Below are 15,990 nucleotides of genomic sequence, written 5' to 3'. Positions count from 1 at the left end.
ACTACAAGCAGAAAGAAAACTTCACAGGGGGTGCACTTGATGGTATATGGCAGTTCTGGGAGCTTAAGAACAATCTAATGAAGGACTCCCCTCAGGACTGTTATTTTAGAGTCGGGATGGGTTGACCCTGGCCAGCAGCTAAGCACCACACAGTCACTCACTCACTGTTCTCCAACAGTGGCATGAGGAAGCTAATAGGAAAGGGCAAAAGCAAGGAAAAAAAGCACAAGCAATGCAAAAGTAAGCAGTCACAACTACACAAGCAGACTGAAGCTCACCCAGTTTTGATGCAATGACTACCTACTACAAATTCCCTTCAATTCCATTTTGAGTGCTGAGCCTGACATTATGTGCATGGAATATCTTGTTGGTCAGTTTGGGCCAGCAGTCCAGGTTCTGTCCACTTCTAACTACCTGCCCACTCTGGCCTAGTTGCTGCTTGGGGACAGAGTGGAGAAGAAAACCAAAGCCTTGATAGTGTGAAAGTACTGCACAGCAACAACCAAAACATTGGTTTGTTATCAATACTGTTTTAGCCACAAATTCTAAACACAGCGCCATATGGGTGTCTATGAAGAACATTAAGTTTCATCCCAGCCAGACCCAATAAAAGAGCACATAACCACATAGAAAAATCACTACAGATGGATTCTAAGATTTAGCTGAATTGGATACATTTATTATTTTTGTGCATATAATTTTGTGCATTATTTTTGTCAGGCTTATAATTTATAGTTTTGGTTCCAGTCACTAGATTTATTATGTCAAAGAATGTGTAGTTTTCAATGCAGTACAAGATTTTATTGATTGGATGAACCACATGCATGAGGGTAACAACTCACGCAACTGTTAGTAAATATCATTAACCTGCATGTAATTTTTTTATTATTAATGTTATTTTACTGGCTAGAAAAAGAAAGGACCCTGCATAAATATGCAGTAATTGCATGTAATTGCAAATGAATTATAAAGAACGATTTGTATGTTGTATATAACATGAGAAAATACTTTTCATTACAGAACTCTGCCAGAATTCAGTTTCTTGGCATGTAAATTTTAAAGGAATGAAAATCAAATTAATAGAATTGTTCAAACAACAAATGCCAAGTGCAAATCAAAAAGCATTCATGAAAATACATATAAATGCAAGAGAATTTAAAATCAGAAAATTGAGGGAAAGCCATAATATTTACTGCATTTCGAAAGCGTGGCTAGACTGATAAAGAGTAAGTATGGTATTGAGTATAAAATTGGTTTTTTGGAACTGTTAAAGATGTGGAAATTTCTAATTCAGTACCAAATGCCATTGGTTTTACATTTCATAAAGACTGAATCCAGCTTTAGAACTTACTCATATAATTAAGATAGCAACAGAAGATATAAAAGTTCTCAGAAATGAGGTACTCAGAAAAAAAATGTTTTTAATTTCAGACATGTATTTTTTCATTCTAATGATTGAAAGTCTCTCCCAACAACCTTAAAGGATTTTAGCAAACTGTGCAATGTCAGAAATCCTAGAGCAGCATGTGTTCTGTTCTAGCAAAAAGACTCATGGAAAATCTGTATTTCTAGAGCTATACATAAAGATTGAAATTTTTATTTCTCCATTATTATATTGAGAAACTTCTGAGTTATTTCCATAAATAAGGATATCTTTTTACCTAAGCACTCCCTTCATATTAAGCATAGCGTACAGGACAGAATATATTTTTTACTTTATTTCAAATTTGAAAAATTCATACTTAATGTGATGAGAAGTTGCAGTCCGCCATTCTCATGTAGGTACTTTTCTGGCTTATAACAATAAAAAACTTGACTGTTCCATGTACAGATTCCTAGCAGGTAAATTTTTTAGCATGCATGATTTGATTGGCATTCTTTACGTAGTCATTAACTTCTAATTTGGTGGCTTTTTGAACTCGTGACATTCAAAATAGAGCTGAGAATACATGTAAATATTCCATTGTTTTTCAAATAGTTTTTTATTCCAGTAAATTATAATGCAAAAAATCCTCCAAAACAAAAAGTCTCACCCCCATCTCTCCCCAGCAACTGACATTTCTTCAAAAGTATCAGTTAAGCAACAAGGCCTGCAAGCAATGCAACAAACGAAACCTGTCCTATTATCGATATGCATTTTAGAGATAATTCCTGAATGGATTCATTAATGTTTAATTAAGGATTGAGTTCATGATACAGCCTCTCTCCCTGGAAGACTAATAGGGTCACTCTTCTCTACTCAGCCACATATTTTTATTGAGATTTTAGATGTTTAATATCTTAAGACCTCTAACTGTCACACTGGGACAAAAATTGCTGAGCCTGTTAAAAATTATTGGCAGGGGAACAAACAACAGGCAACGTGATCTTATATGCCTTGTTTCCTTTAACTCTTCTCTAAATTAGAAAATGACAATTTTTTAACATAGGATTTGGCTTTGAATTTTTTTTGTACAGTTTAAATACTGGTATAGATAACTTAAATCCTTTCAAAACAATCTTCAGAACACTTGCTGCCATGAGGTCTTAATCATGCTTCCCTGAATCAGTCCTTACAAGTTTATTTTCCTTTGCAGCGGTACAAAAATTGTTTTTAGCTAAGAAACCCACATCCAATGATGAAAATGTATGACTGTTTCTATCATACAAAGACTCTCTGTGCAGCCTTGTAAAGTTGCTTAACAAACAAGATGCCACACAAGCAATCAGAAATATTACTTACCAGTCTGTACCATGGGTACTAGGCATGGACTAATTAACAGAGTACACAGAAATTGTTAAACATTATAAAATATTCAGTCAGTATTTCTAATGTTACCAAAGCATAGCAAACTGTAGACATCTGTGCACACACTGAGGCATACAACACCAGCAAAACACACTCATGCAACACATTCAAGGAAGTGTTTATTATCATAGGTAATAAAAAACCTAGGAAATTATGTTTTCTTTTAAAAGTGATAATGCTGTCTATAAATTTGCCAGAAAAAGTGTTGAAGGTCTCTTTACCAGAACATTATAACTAACTATGCAGAAAAAACATTTTATGTGTATTTTCTTAAAGTCCTATATTTCTTAAAATATATTTTTCTTATCCCAATGCTTTTACTGTACTCTGTGCAAGTTAAAGCTATTTTTCAGTTCAAGCTTTTTTTTCAGTTAGCTTGTACAGAAGGAGGTCATTATTTCATTAAAATTAATGAAAATACTAATATATGTTTCAGTTACTAGTTAGAAAGCAAGAATTAACAGTACACTTTTCAATTTATTCCAATTAAAGTATTTGAAACTGGATTAAGCCATTAATCTGTTCTTCTTGCATGCTTGTGGGAAACAGATTTAAAGCCTACTAGAAATTAAACACTATAGAAATGCATTCTAATTCTCATTTCTATTTTAATCAATTCTTATAAATTCGTAGTTCAATTTCAAATGCAATTTTGCAGGTTAACCTTTGAGATGACTAAATGTATCTGAACTGTCTGCAGAATGGGAGAATTTATTCTTTCAAACAAAATAATCTCTTCTGTTAGGGAAAACCATTCAGATTTTCTACAGCTACAGTCTCCTGTTGTAGCAGAAGTGAAAACTTTCAGGATCAGCACAGTTTTATACCAAGGACAACATTTTTAAATACAGGTAAAATAATTGTTTAAGCCATTAGGAAGCAGATCTTGTCAAAAAGGTGAGGGATAAAAGTATATGCTAATTGGATGGTGAACCAGTGGGTAATCTGTTTGGTAAACAACGAATAACTATAAAAAGAGAATTTAACTGATTTCAGAGAAACTTGGGAAATTTGTGCCTGAAGTCTTTTAGGAGAGAAAAGCCATAGCACTGCCTCCTCCTGTGGAATGGTAAGAATGATTTACGAGGCTAAATCATTTCTGCTGATTAAGCTCACTAAAGATTGGTTTCACATGATCAGCTAAAGTACAGCAACGTGTGATGTATAGTGGCCCCACACGTTTGAACACACTAGGACACGCTCTTCTAGGTGATCCAAAGGGTGGGGGTGGGGGGTTAAAAGCTGCTGCTTTGTTTTCCATACATTTTCGCCTCATTAGGATACACTCCTTCTGCAAAGTAAGCCACTTCTGGTGGTCGGGAGCAAAATCTCATTGTAAATGCACAGCAGGATAGTGGCAAAGCTGAGATTAATTCTCCATAGATTTATATAGACCTTTCTCACTGTTGATTGCTTGTACTGTTTCAAAGGTGCGTATGTTGCCTTTTTTTATTGCTAGTTACCGACTTTATTCCAGCATATGGTGGTTGGCGCCATGACACAAAGTGAACATTTTATACTTGAATTAAAGTGGATATTTGACAGTTTCTGTCAGAAAGTTCAGAGAAAAGAATTTGTGAAACAAGATTTATGGCATATTTTATATGGGACACATCTGTTTCTTTGCTACGTTTTTGTTTAAATAAAAAAGCAATGAAGCTCTTTAAGAAACAAAGACTGTCAATAAAAAAGAATGAATAGAAAAAACCTACGTTATTGAGAACGAATTTAATCATTCTGACCTTCTAAAAATGTACTGTTAAGAAGTATGACAGTCACCTTCTCCTTTTTATTCAGCTACAAAGACAGGATGGGGGGAAGGGAAATTTCAGACCTAAATTGATTATCGACTGCAGGGCTACCCGTATTTAGGGATAAATCATATCAAAATGAAAATCAAAGAAATTTGCAGTATTGACATCAAATATTCATACTGAAAAACAAGTGAAATATTAAAGCAGATTTTGCCTATCAATTTTTTTTTTTCCTTTTTCTTTTCATCTATAACTGCATTGTAGTGAAGTGGAATGTGTCAAATGAACACTCTCTGTTTTGAAAATTTCTTACAAAATTAAAGATTAGCCATAGAGGGTAAACAGCAAACCTCATCACAATTATCTATTAAGATCACTAAAGCTGAGGTAACTTGGCGTCTGACATTCAGTGTTTTAGTCTTCATCATGTATGAAACTAAACTGAATTTGCAGAACATCTCGCAGGATCCAGTTACATTGAAAGTAAATTTTAAAAAAGCATGTTATACAAGAGATAAATTATTTCAATATTACTCCAAATCTTTAACTAGCAACTTTCCTGTTTATAAGGGTTTGTATTTAATATGAAATCATAAGATTTGCTGTGGGAAATATAAAAAATAAAGCAGGACTACTTAATCAAAGATCATGAGCACAAAATAAATAAATTCTGTTTAAATCACCTATGTTTTTGCACAAAGGATCTGAATCATTTAATTTCTACTTAAAGAACACAACAATAGGAAAACTAACTCAGTTGGACTATTTGCATACTACGCAAATGCATACACAAGCACACAAACAGGTGATTAAAAATATCATAATCATAATAAAGGTTCAATAATTTCCCCCCACAAAAAGAGGAATAATTTCATTACAAAATTACAAGGATATACCAAATGATTTCATATTACTACTGTACTTCATTCTTGCTTTTAACTCTACAACTAGTTCCTCTACAACTTGTATTTATGTGGGAAAAATTAGCTAGCTATTAGTTTGAAAAGCCTGCAGTTTGAAGCCAAATGTAAAGAGAAGGCAAATTTGGACCTGTAATATTTCTACTCCTTGCCTCAAATAAAATATAGTAGTAAATAGTGTATTAAAAAGATTAGTTTTAAGAAGTCTTGTCAGATTCTTCTAAAAACATCACTTAAACGAAACAGCAAACTGTTTCCAAGTAGAAGGCAGAAACTTTACTGAGCATGCCTTCTATACGATAAACACATAGGTTACATATATTAAGAAAGAATTGCTAGATTTCTAAATAAAAGACTACTACTATTCTGGAAAAGGGAAAATTGAAGCATGCTCAACACAAATTAGTTGGGCCATTTTATTTATACTTAGAAAGCACTCAGATACTTACATGATGAAATGAGAACAGCAGGCAACAGAAAAATTCTTGTCATAGCTTAATTTAAGACTGAGACATAACAAGAATAACATCAAATATTTAATGGAACAACCTATTTTACAATGCTTTTAGAAACATTATGAAATGTCTGGAAATCTTTTTTAAATTTAGAGATATTTAAACAAATCTTAAGCTAATTTACTTTATTCGCATCAAAACCAAAATAATAGCAAATTACATCAAAATAAAAAATTAAATCAAAATAAAAAATATCTGTCATTTGAAATGTAGGAATGTCAAAGTACCTTTGTCATGATTTCTAACAGAAAAGTACAGTCAACTCTCCTAATTAAGATTGGGGATTCTCTGTCTCAGGAACTGCCCAACTCGACATTAAGAAAAAATCCCAGGTGTAGTATTTGTGTATTCTTATACATAAATACGCCTTATCTAATTCCTATTCAGTTCAAAAGTCAATGCTTTGTTAGGCCCTTGGTTCAAAAGTCCAGGTAAGGAGGCACATTACAGACAAATACTGATTAACTGTACCGACAACACTACAAACAACCAAAACAAATCTATTTGCTAGAACAGTTTTTCTTTTTGGTCTAATATTCTTTAACCCTCTTAGTTTTCAGCTTGGCCACTGCCATGTTGTTTGAAGCCAGCGCTCTGTGCCTGTCCCAGGATGTCCCTTAAAGCACCTCTATTCCAGAGATAGCAACACTTTGTAGAGGGAGTTTTCAATAAGCAATCCCATGAGTGCTGTTTTCAGGACAAAGTCAATGAAATTGTAATGACACTCTTCTAAACATCTTGCCCTGGCACCAAGCATCTAGGCATAAAGAGATCATAGCAGTAGTTGCTGAAGAGACTGAAGTGACCTTCTGAAATCAGACTTCTCTTGCATTTATTAAAAGTCTGTCCTCTACAGAAGTTGTAATCTTGAAGCAATGTAGCATCCATATCATTCACATGTTTTTACTCCATCATTCTTGAATTTTGAGTTCAGTAGCAACATCATACTTTGTTTTTTTAACTAGCTTCAGATCCCTGAGACTGCCCCTCAAATATAGAGATTGTTTGGATGTCAAATTAATTTGTCTTTTTGACCTAGAAAGAAGCCACGTTCTGACAACTATTTCATGTCTGGCCTACATATTTTGCCTGTTATTGCTTAACAAAGAAAAACACAGTTTACACCACAATGCATTCTAAGCTTGAGAGATGCAACTTCCTGCCAGAACTTTCAGCGACTAGTATTTGTATCAATTATGCAAAAGCAGGATATTTGTATGTTTACACAGGTATGAAAAATGATGTAGAGAAACAATCAACATACTAAAACTTCAAAAGTTTAAGGAAAAATTCCACATAAACACATAAAATCAGATTAAGCATGCTATTGTCATAATCAATTTGTATTATGGTAGCAGCAAAGGGTATTTCCCAGCTTAATCCAAAGAGGATGGTGTAAAATTAGAGAGGATATAGGGCAAACATAAGTTGAGGGTGACCACTGTGGTGGTAGGTATTAATGTATTTTGGTAGTAAGCTTTTGGGTTTTCCTTATTTAAGTTAATGCCTTAATTTCCCCTATCCTTTCAATTTCTTGACTCTGCTCTTTTCCCCATCTAACTTTTTCTGTCTATGAGCAAGCTGTTTACACAGGATATATAAGCTAAAATAATTAATATGCATCTGTATTTCCCACCAAGAAAAGCTTTATCAGGAATTTAAATTTTATTAGTTCACTGCCTTTCAATACCAGCACAAATAGGATAAGACAAGAATGTAAATAGCAAAGCAAATTCAGATGAACTACATACATGAATAGCACTGTAGTACAGACACATGAAGATATGAAATCATACAAGAAATTAATTAGAAGACAGTAAAGAAGAAAGCAGGTGGAGTAGAGGAAAAGTGTATGGAAAATCAACACAAATAACCTGAGATGTGGTTTACCTATATGACTACGATATGAGTGCTGGAAGAAATCCAGGCTAATTGAAAGAAAATAAGGGTTTTGATGAAAACTTAAAATGTTAAGTTCCAGACAAGATGGTAATGATTAAACTAGAGGCATCAGTAATGTAGATACACTTTTTAGAGCAAGCATACGCATCACAGTTTTTGGTATTAGATTAAGGGTATTAATACTAACATTAATTATGCCACTCAATTATGATTAATAAAAAATCCTCCTTTATGTTGAAATGCCAATCACTGTGGCAGCCACGATGATTCAGTGCAACAAAGCCAATCAAAATGAAAATAATCTGGAAGGAACTATTTTCTCTCAGAGATTCTTTCCTTGTTTTCTAGGAGAGGATGACATCATATTTCTAATTATAAGCACTTCTAAATTATATGTTACATATTTCAATGTTGTTTAGTCTTCCAATTTTGTAGTAGGTCATGATTACAGTGGAACTGATTATAGCAATTATGTATAACTGTCTCAAAAGTACTCAATTGAAAGTTTCCTGAGAAACCATATTTTTAATTAACATCAATTTTCAGGTCTTTAATGATGGTAATTCTTTCAGTAGTGTAAGGGGAATCATTCATTTCAGAGCAAAATCTTCTTTGAATCGGCTCACTGTCAATATTGCATTTTTTAGAGGCATATGGATGCAATCACATTCTGGGACACCTTATTTGGTATCTTATGGACTGAGGCTATTGTCCAACTCTAAAATCTCAGAGTACCATAGCAATAAGGATCTGCTTTGCAGACTCATGCCAATTTATGTAAATCACTCTTTCATGTATTTAAATACAACAATGTTTGAGTGATGAAAACAGTTATGACTGTCACAAACAGTTTGAAAGATTAAAGTAATTCTGCTGCTGGCATATAAAACAATGTTCCACATCTTAACACAAACTTTGCATGGTCTGTAATGTCATTGCTGGGAAGGATAAAAAGTTATAAGCAAACATTATCACTGCAAGGAAGTATGACATATTTTTCATGTTTGACACTGGACATAAATATCCTCCCACACTGTTTAATGTGAGAACTGCATATGTGTGGCAGAGATAATAAAACATCTCAGTGAAAACAAATGAAGGGGAAAAAAGAGTCATGATGAGTTGAATAGAAAATACAGCTTTGAAGTTAAAAGTCTTTGTATTCATACAGTTTATTCACAAAAGGAAGATCCAATATTTGATATGCAGACTGAACAGTCACAGATCCTGCAAGACAGTCAGATGCCTTGTAGAACTGGTGTTTTTTTGTTCTTTTTTTTTACAAAGGTGCGCCTTTTATTTGACAAATGTTAGCCTCATAAGTGAAGGTAACAGAAGACCAGGGAAACAGTAAGATGCTTCTAAGCTCTATTGCTCTTCAGCTGTAGTTTACACACCAGATGTTAAAAGGCAATTGTTACTGAAGCCAATGCACCTTAAAAACGATTCTTGATATTCTTGCTTGACTTAGTACTAAAGGACTCAAGAGCTTTATGAAGAAAATGGAAAGCAAGTGCCATAACACTAAGATTAGATTAAGTAGATTAAGGTAGAGGAATATAAAAGGGCAAAACAAATATGTGGCAGAATATTTTTTTCTAAGACTTAAAAATAACACTGCTTCTATGGATATACTTCTTGAGGAGAAATGCTACACTTTTGTTGTAGAGAAGCAACAATTTAAAATATTTTTTCAGAGGATTCTGATATTTTGAGAAATCATTACAGGAAATCTCTAATGAACTGCTAAGAATAAAGACTTTAAACATAATTTCTCCATTTTAAAACCAATATAATGTTGTCAGATTATTAAAGGCAATAAGTAGCAATGTAAATTTCTTCCTAATTGTTGACCGAATTAAAATTTATAAAGGTATGTCCTGCTAACAGCAAGTGAGAAATATGAAATATCACAAACTGTGAAAATTGTACTGATTATGGTGTCTTGGAGTATTCTTGACTTCTGATTCACTACTGAAATATGTCAGCATCCTACTACACACACAGCTTTGACTGAAAAACTGTTTTGAGTGGATTTTAAATTTTATTTTTTGCTTTAATAGAAGAAATTATTTTATCAGATTCTTAGTACTCAGGGTCAATAAATTAAAAAAATAAGGATGCCTGGGTTGATACCATGGATACTACTAGATAAAGAGAATAAAGTACTTCATATGGAAATATATAGCATCAGAACCACATTGAAGAAAACATTTTTAAATCCAGAAACAAGCAGAAAATAACAAGAAATTGACAGTTAGTCAGCTGAAATGCTTTACAGGAATAGAGTTAAAGAAAAGGCATGGGGCAACTTCCTTATCTGAATGCTATTATGAGATGATACATTAGGTACTCTGAAGAAGCAAATTAAAAGTAGTAAAATCGAGTGAAAATAAATGTAAGCTGATAATGATTAAAATGATAACAAAATAGGATATTAAGAATGAAGAAGAATAAAAAAAATCTTCCTGGAAACTACCTTAGAACCTTAGAAAAGATTCCGTTAAAAGTAGTCCAATACACATTGAGAAGGTTTAGCTTTGAACTCTATGATCTAAAGACCAGCGATTTCAAACATTCAGTATTTCATCTTCTTACAAATGAGTAAGAAAATATAGAATCACAACAAACATTTGTTATTTAAATTTAATTAGAAGAAACTACATTACTGGAATTAAAGTTATGAAGGTGGAACTGACATGAAAGCTTGGAGATACCAGAAAGGAAGTGACAATTCTTTATATAGTTGCAGTGATCCAAATCAAACAATATACATGAAAATGCTTCATATATTTGAAAAGGTCAGGAGGCATCTGTCTGCCTGCTTAGGCAGACTGGTCTCTTACAGGTTCAGATAAGCGTCCCCATTTATCTTTCCTATTCTCATGTCAGGGAAATCAAGAGGAGCTTCTGGCCAGTGCACTTGAATACAATTTTTTCATGATGTTTCTTAATTTCTCAGTTATACTCCCACAAGAATAATACAAAACAGAAAATAGTTAACATACAAATGAAATGGGCTAGCCTTAAAAGAATTTATTTCTTATTTTCTTTCCCACTGGACTACCTCAACAATCCTCTACAGTGCATTCAAACTGGCAAATGAATAGATGTGGATCAAAGCTCCTGTTCTGCTCTAGAAATACATTAGAAAGCACAACAGTTTGGAAGCATGCCCAGGTGCTACTGTAGCCCGGCTAAAATTATTAAGAAATCACTTAGCAGTAAAAATCAGATTTACTGACATTTTCCATGTGCTTGCTAACCTTGTCTGAAAAATATACTACCTTCTGACATAATAGTACACTGACTCACTTGGTTTGTGACTCTATTTTTCTACTGTACAGTGCCATGACTGAGCAACAGTCATCTCTTATATAGTGTAAGACAAACAGTTATGGTAGCAAAACAACAACTTAACCAGTGTTGTTAATCCAAATGCAAGTTTAGAATTCCATATGCAGGACGATTCCTGCCATTATGAGATTGATCTCAGCAGATCTACTGTAATTGACAAATCCCTCCCTTTCCTTCTTGTTACCTTGGGCACTTGAGTGTATCATGTGGCTTTTCCAAATAGCATTCCTTCTCACTATTAATGATTTTCAAAAACTGTTCTGTTCTGACATCAGACTACTTGTTTCCCAGACTCTGTCGTAAATGGAATGAATTCCTTTAATAGCACATTTTCCATCAGCAAGATGCTTTATTCTTGTAGAAATGAAAAGAGACAGCTATGAACTTCCTAGGCTAACTGCTACAAAGCCTAAAGACTTTTTGATTCACACGTTCCAGTATTTGAGGGAGGAAATGCAGCCCAGATTAGAGTTTTTACATACTTTTTAGGCTGGAACCAATGAAGGGGAATTTGGGACCAGATTTTGCAAGATCCTGGATGAATGTGAGTTACAAACTTCCACATTTATGACAATGGACAAATAATATGAGATAGTCAAAGGGGGAAGTGAAAAGTAAATTTTATTAGGGCTAGTTGACTGCTCTTGTATGCTGTCTACTTTCTGGTTCATATTATACTTGAGAGAAGACAGAAAGAGAATAAAAAGTGTCATGAAAAACTAACAACAGTGGCTGATGGCCAGCACCCTTTCTAGCAAGCTTTGTAGCTGCAATAAGCAAACTCTCTTACTTTTCTCCTTTTCAGAACATTTTGCACTTTTCTCACATACGTTTAACAATTCTGATTGACAACCAATAATTCAAAGAAGAGTTTTTTTCCTAAGCAGTTCTGAGCAATAGTTTCATAAATTAAGGGGTATACTAAACCAACTGTTAATGTCATGATTTTGAAGATATTTTTGTGAATCGTGGAAAATATTACAAATATATTTTTGAAAGCAACATGCAGCAACTTTACTGGAAATACAGCATGTGTTCAGTCTCTTATGGTAATTCTTATGTCTATGAATTATAGTAAAACTAATCTTTTTTTTCCCACCACACTATTAAATCTATTAATGATTATTTTTGTTTTCTGTACAAGCTAAATCCTTTTAAAAAGCATGAGCATATAAAATACAGCTAATGAAGAACTAACACAGTTTGCACCTTTCATGTGGGAATCATGTAACACTTGACAAAGATCATCTTTCACTACTAAAAAGAACAAGAATCATTATTTTATACAGTGTACCAGGAAAGTGAGACTCTCTGAAAAAGAGATTCACCAACTCTTCTAGCATAACATGTCAAGTAGCTGAACTGGGAATAGAACCTAAAGGTTCTGGCACCTAATTCTTTGCTGAAGGCACTAGACTATGTTAAAGTCAGTTATACAAAACAGCACTGACATCAGCAGAAGTACAGTTTATCCCCTTTTGCATTTTAGAATGTCAGTCTCCATAACACTGCGTGCTTTTTATTACAACATAGCAAGTACTAGATTTAATTGGTATTAATTGTAATTAGGAAATATAAACAGATCCAATTAAGCAAATCAATCTTTTTTTTCCCCCCCTACAGTATTTCCAATTTATCACTGAGAAGAAATGATGGGAAATCAGGATTTGAGAAAAAAAAACAAACACATGAGTATCTATAAGTTCCAGCCCTATTTCCAAGCCAGAAGTTTCTGAGCTTTGGATACTTGCTGTGAGCTGGCAGGAAGATAACAGACTATTTTTTCATACATTTGCTTAAGTCATCCACAACTCCTTTTTTAAACAAACAAAACTGAAAGCAGATGCTTAACGGATGCTCGGTATTATCAGTTAACTCCTAATTTTAGAGAAGTATTTGAGTTTCCAGATGCTTATCTGAACTGAACCACTGAACTTCTTGAAATTTGTCCAACACCTATCCTAATATTATAAATCAAGACAGTTGTCATGTATCATCAGTGCACAATGTTATAGGATTTCCCTTCTAATGCCATACAAGGTACCACTCACCCATTATAAAGATTCAAATCAAGGAGATAAGTGACTGAAGGAGGTAAAGGGTGAACAACTTTAGGGTGTGAAGTTCCCAGGACTTTGTACATGAATATTCTAATGAAAATGAGTACAAAATGAGAACAAGTATAACAAAGATATCAAAGGAAAGCATGAGAAGACAACACAGTGTATTCCCCATGCTTAAGGCTGGACTCTTGACATTTTTGAGATTTTTTTTTTTCTTTTTGTTGACATTTTCCTATTTTCATTACTAGCTGGAATGAAGTTAATTGTCTTCATAGCAGCTCGTATGGTGCTGTGTTTTGGATTTGTAACCCAAATAGTGTTACAGCTCACCAGTTTGAGCTACAGTGCTCTGACAAGCAAGATAAAGAAGCATACTGGAGTTCATAAAGGTACTGTAGATATATCTTGAATATTATCTCAATATTGATATTACTGGTAAACTCTATGTAAAAATTTCCAGTAAACAAGTGGCAAAGATAACTGTCCTGCTTTAATGCAAGATTTTCATCATAATTTTCTTGTTTTACAAGTTCTGTGGCAAGAAATTTGTATCTTTGCACTGTCTAATAAACTTAAAGAACCTATCATATCCATACATATCCAAACATATCCAAAAAAAACAACAAAACAATTTAACAAATATTGTTACTCTTAAAGCATCTGTTTTCTCTTAGTAAATAATACAAGACAAGCTCATAAAATGACATTATTAAAAAGGTATTGGAAGGATCTTTATAAGATGGAATATGCTAAGTCAGAAATAATTATAAAAATTTGAATGATCACTAATAGCAATCTGCCTAGATTAGTAGATTCAGATAGTTTTCTTGATTTCTCAAAAGGCAAATTTTTAAGTTGAGCACAGTTCCAGGGGAAAATATTAGCCCCCTGGTAAAATTTATTTCTTAAGAATTTTTAATATAATTCCCAGAAATACTGAAGCACTCTGTTACCTCAACAACTCCTACATATTGGAAAAGAAAAATCTTTGTTTCCTTATCTATACCCTTGAACTGCTCCAGAGATGCTACAGTGCTGATCTGTGCAGCACTGTAGGAAAACAGAAGAGAGTAAGACTGCCCTTTTCAACAGCAGCAATATACATTTACATTGTCTCGTACTGATCATCAAAAGGCACCCTCAGATCTCATCCCTCTTATCAATGGACTCTGCCCTTGTAAATCACTTCCTTCACCTTAGGCAAAATCTTCAAATCTAATTAGTCAATTAATGGCTATACCATTGATATAAAATCACATTACCTCATGTATATATGTGGAAAGATATTTTCTATTCTAGTCTTTTATAGACTTGAGGACATAAATTCTATCTGATAAGTCTACGATGAATATAATTACCTAAATATAATGATAAAAGATAAAACAGAAAATAAGAAATGTGTGAGATCAAGGAAATAATTACCTTTGATAAATGGTGTCTAAGATCTGTGTATCCATTACTCTGAACGCATATTAGGCATATTTGGAATATAATCCACAACAGATAGTAGGAATTTGAAGAGACAATAGATACTTAACACAGCTTATATTACATATAGAACACTTTGTAAAACATTACAATATTGACCAATATATACATATTTTAAAATGTCTTTACCTTTCTGGAAGAATTCTTCTAATTTTTCCTTGAAGGGCTGGAGATGCTCTTCTGAAGATTCTCTGCAAACTAACTTCATTTGCTTTTCGGAGGCTATAAAAACAAGTTGAGAGCAGTTTGTAGTAGATATCAACACTTTAAAAGCCTTCATCTAAATTAGTCACCTAGACATACTTTAGAGGTAGTGGAAATAAATATGCACTATTGAATGCAGCCATTACATGATGATAAAAACCATTGACGTTGGACCAGTATACCAATTAGAAAACGTTTCACGTGTTTAAAGAGTGGAACTTTAGTAATGTCTTGTTTGCTGTAATACTCCAGCTCTGAGCTGAGGCCTATTGCTTTAACAGCCTACAACACACATTAATTCTACATGGTATTTAAAGCTTCAAACTTTGTTCTGATGTGAATGGATGTTGCCTTATATCTGAATTGATTTTAATCAATCAGTGCCAGTCATTCTATACTCAAGCATTTCTTCCAACAGAAATGCAGGAATTTAACCTTATTTAAGCATTGAAATTACAGGCCATGATGTGAAATGTGAGAAATGATGTGATGTGACAACTCTGTAAGGAACAACTTACATATAGCTGTAATTTGTTTACTACTTAGTCTGTTATTTTAAGACCAGATGAGATGCCAATTTATAAAAAACTCCCTTCCCTAAAACTCCTGTTAAACTTTGAAGGTTCAAGCGTTCCACATTAGAGTTGAAATTAGACTGTTGAAAATAAAAATGCAATTATATTTCATTTAGCAACCAATTTTATGAACTACTATCGGATTTCTTTTCCACAACTCTTCATTCCTTAGCAGCTAAATTTAGATAGAAATTTATTTTGGAGTCAAATCTAGTAGTTAAAATTTGGCTGCATTAAACATTTTCACACCACATTGCTGCCACCATTATATAATTCAACCTATTCCAGCAAAAAATTAATACAAAATGGTGAGAAAAGCAACTGTGAATTTTAAATTAACATTATGTTATTTCAAGTTTTCAGTGCAATGAAAAAATATCAATGGAAATTGAAAACATATGTATACATTATATTCCTCAACTAT

At 33.3% G+C, this 15,990-nt stretch overlaps 1 protein-coding gene across 1 annotated transcript in view; it reads right to left on the bottom strand.

Moving 5' to 3' along the window:
• The window catches only part of FMN1 (formin 1), a gene marked incomplete at both ends in the record, with an annotated part of 115,560 nt that overhangs the window by 15,965 nt on the left and 83,605 nt on the right, over window positions 1–15,990 (bottom strand). The window contains one exon of the mRNA XM_079537821.1: window positions 14,917–15,009. Within this exon, the coding sequence (XP_079393947.1) occupies window positions 14,917–15,009 (93 nt within the window). The remainder of the gene's footprint in view (window positions 1–14,916; window positions 15,010–15,990) is intronic.

This window comes from Tetrao urogallus, assembly GCF_951394365.1.
Source record: "Tetrao urogallus genome assembly, chromosome: 6".
In the NCBI taxonomy this organism is placed as follows: domain Eukaryota; kingdom Metazoa; phylum Chordata; class Aves; order Galliformes; family Phasianidae; genus Tetrao; species Tetrao urogallus.
Note: the sequence above shows the minus strand (reverse complement) of the source record. Positions and strands in the feature narration are given on the sequence as shown.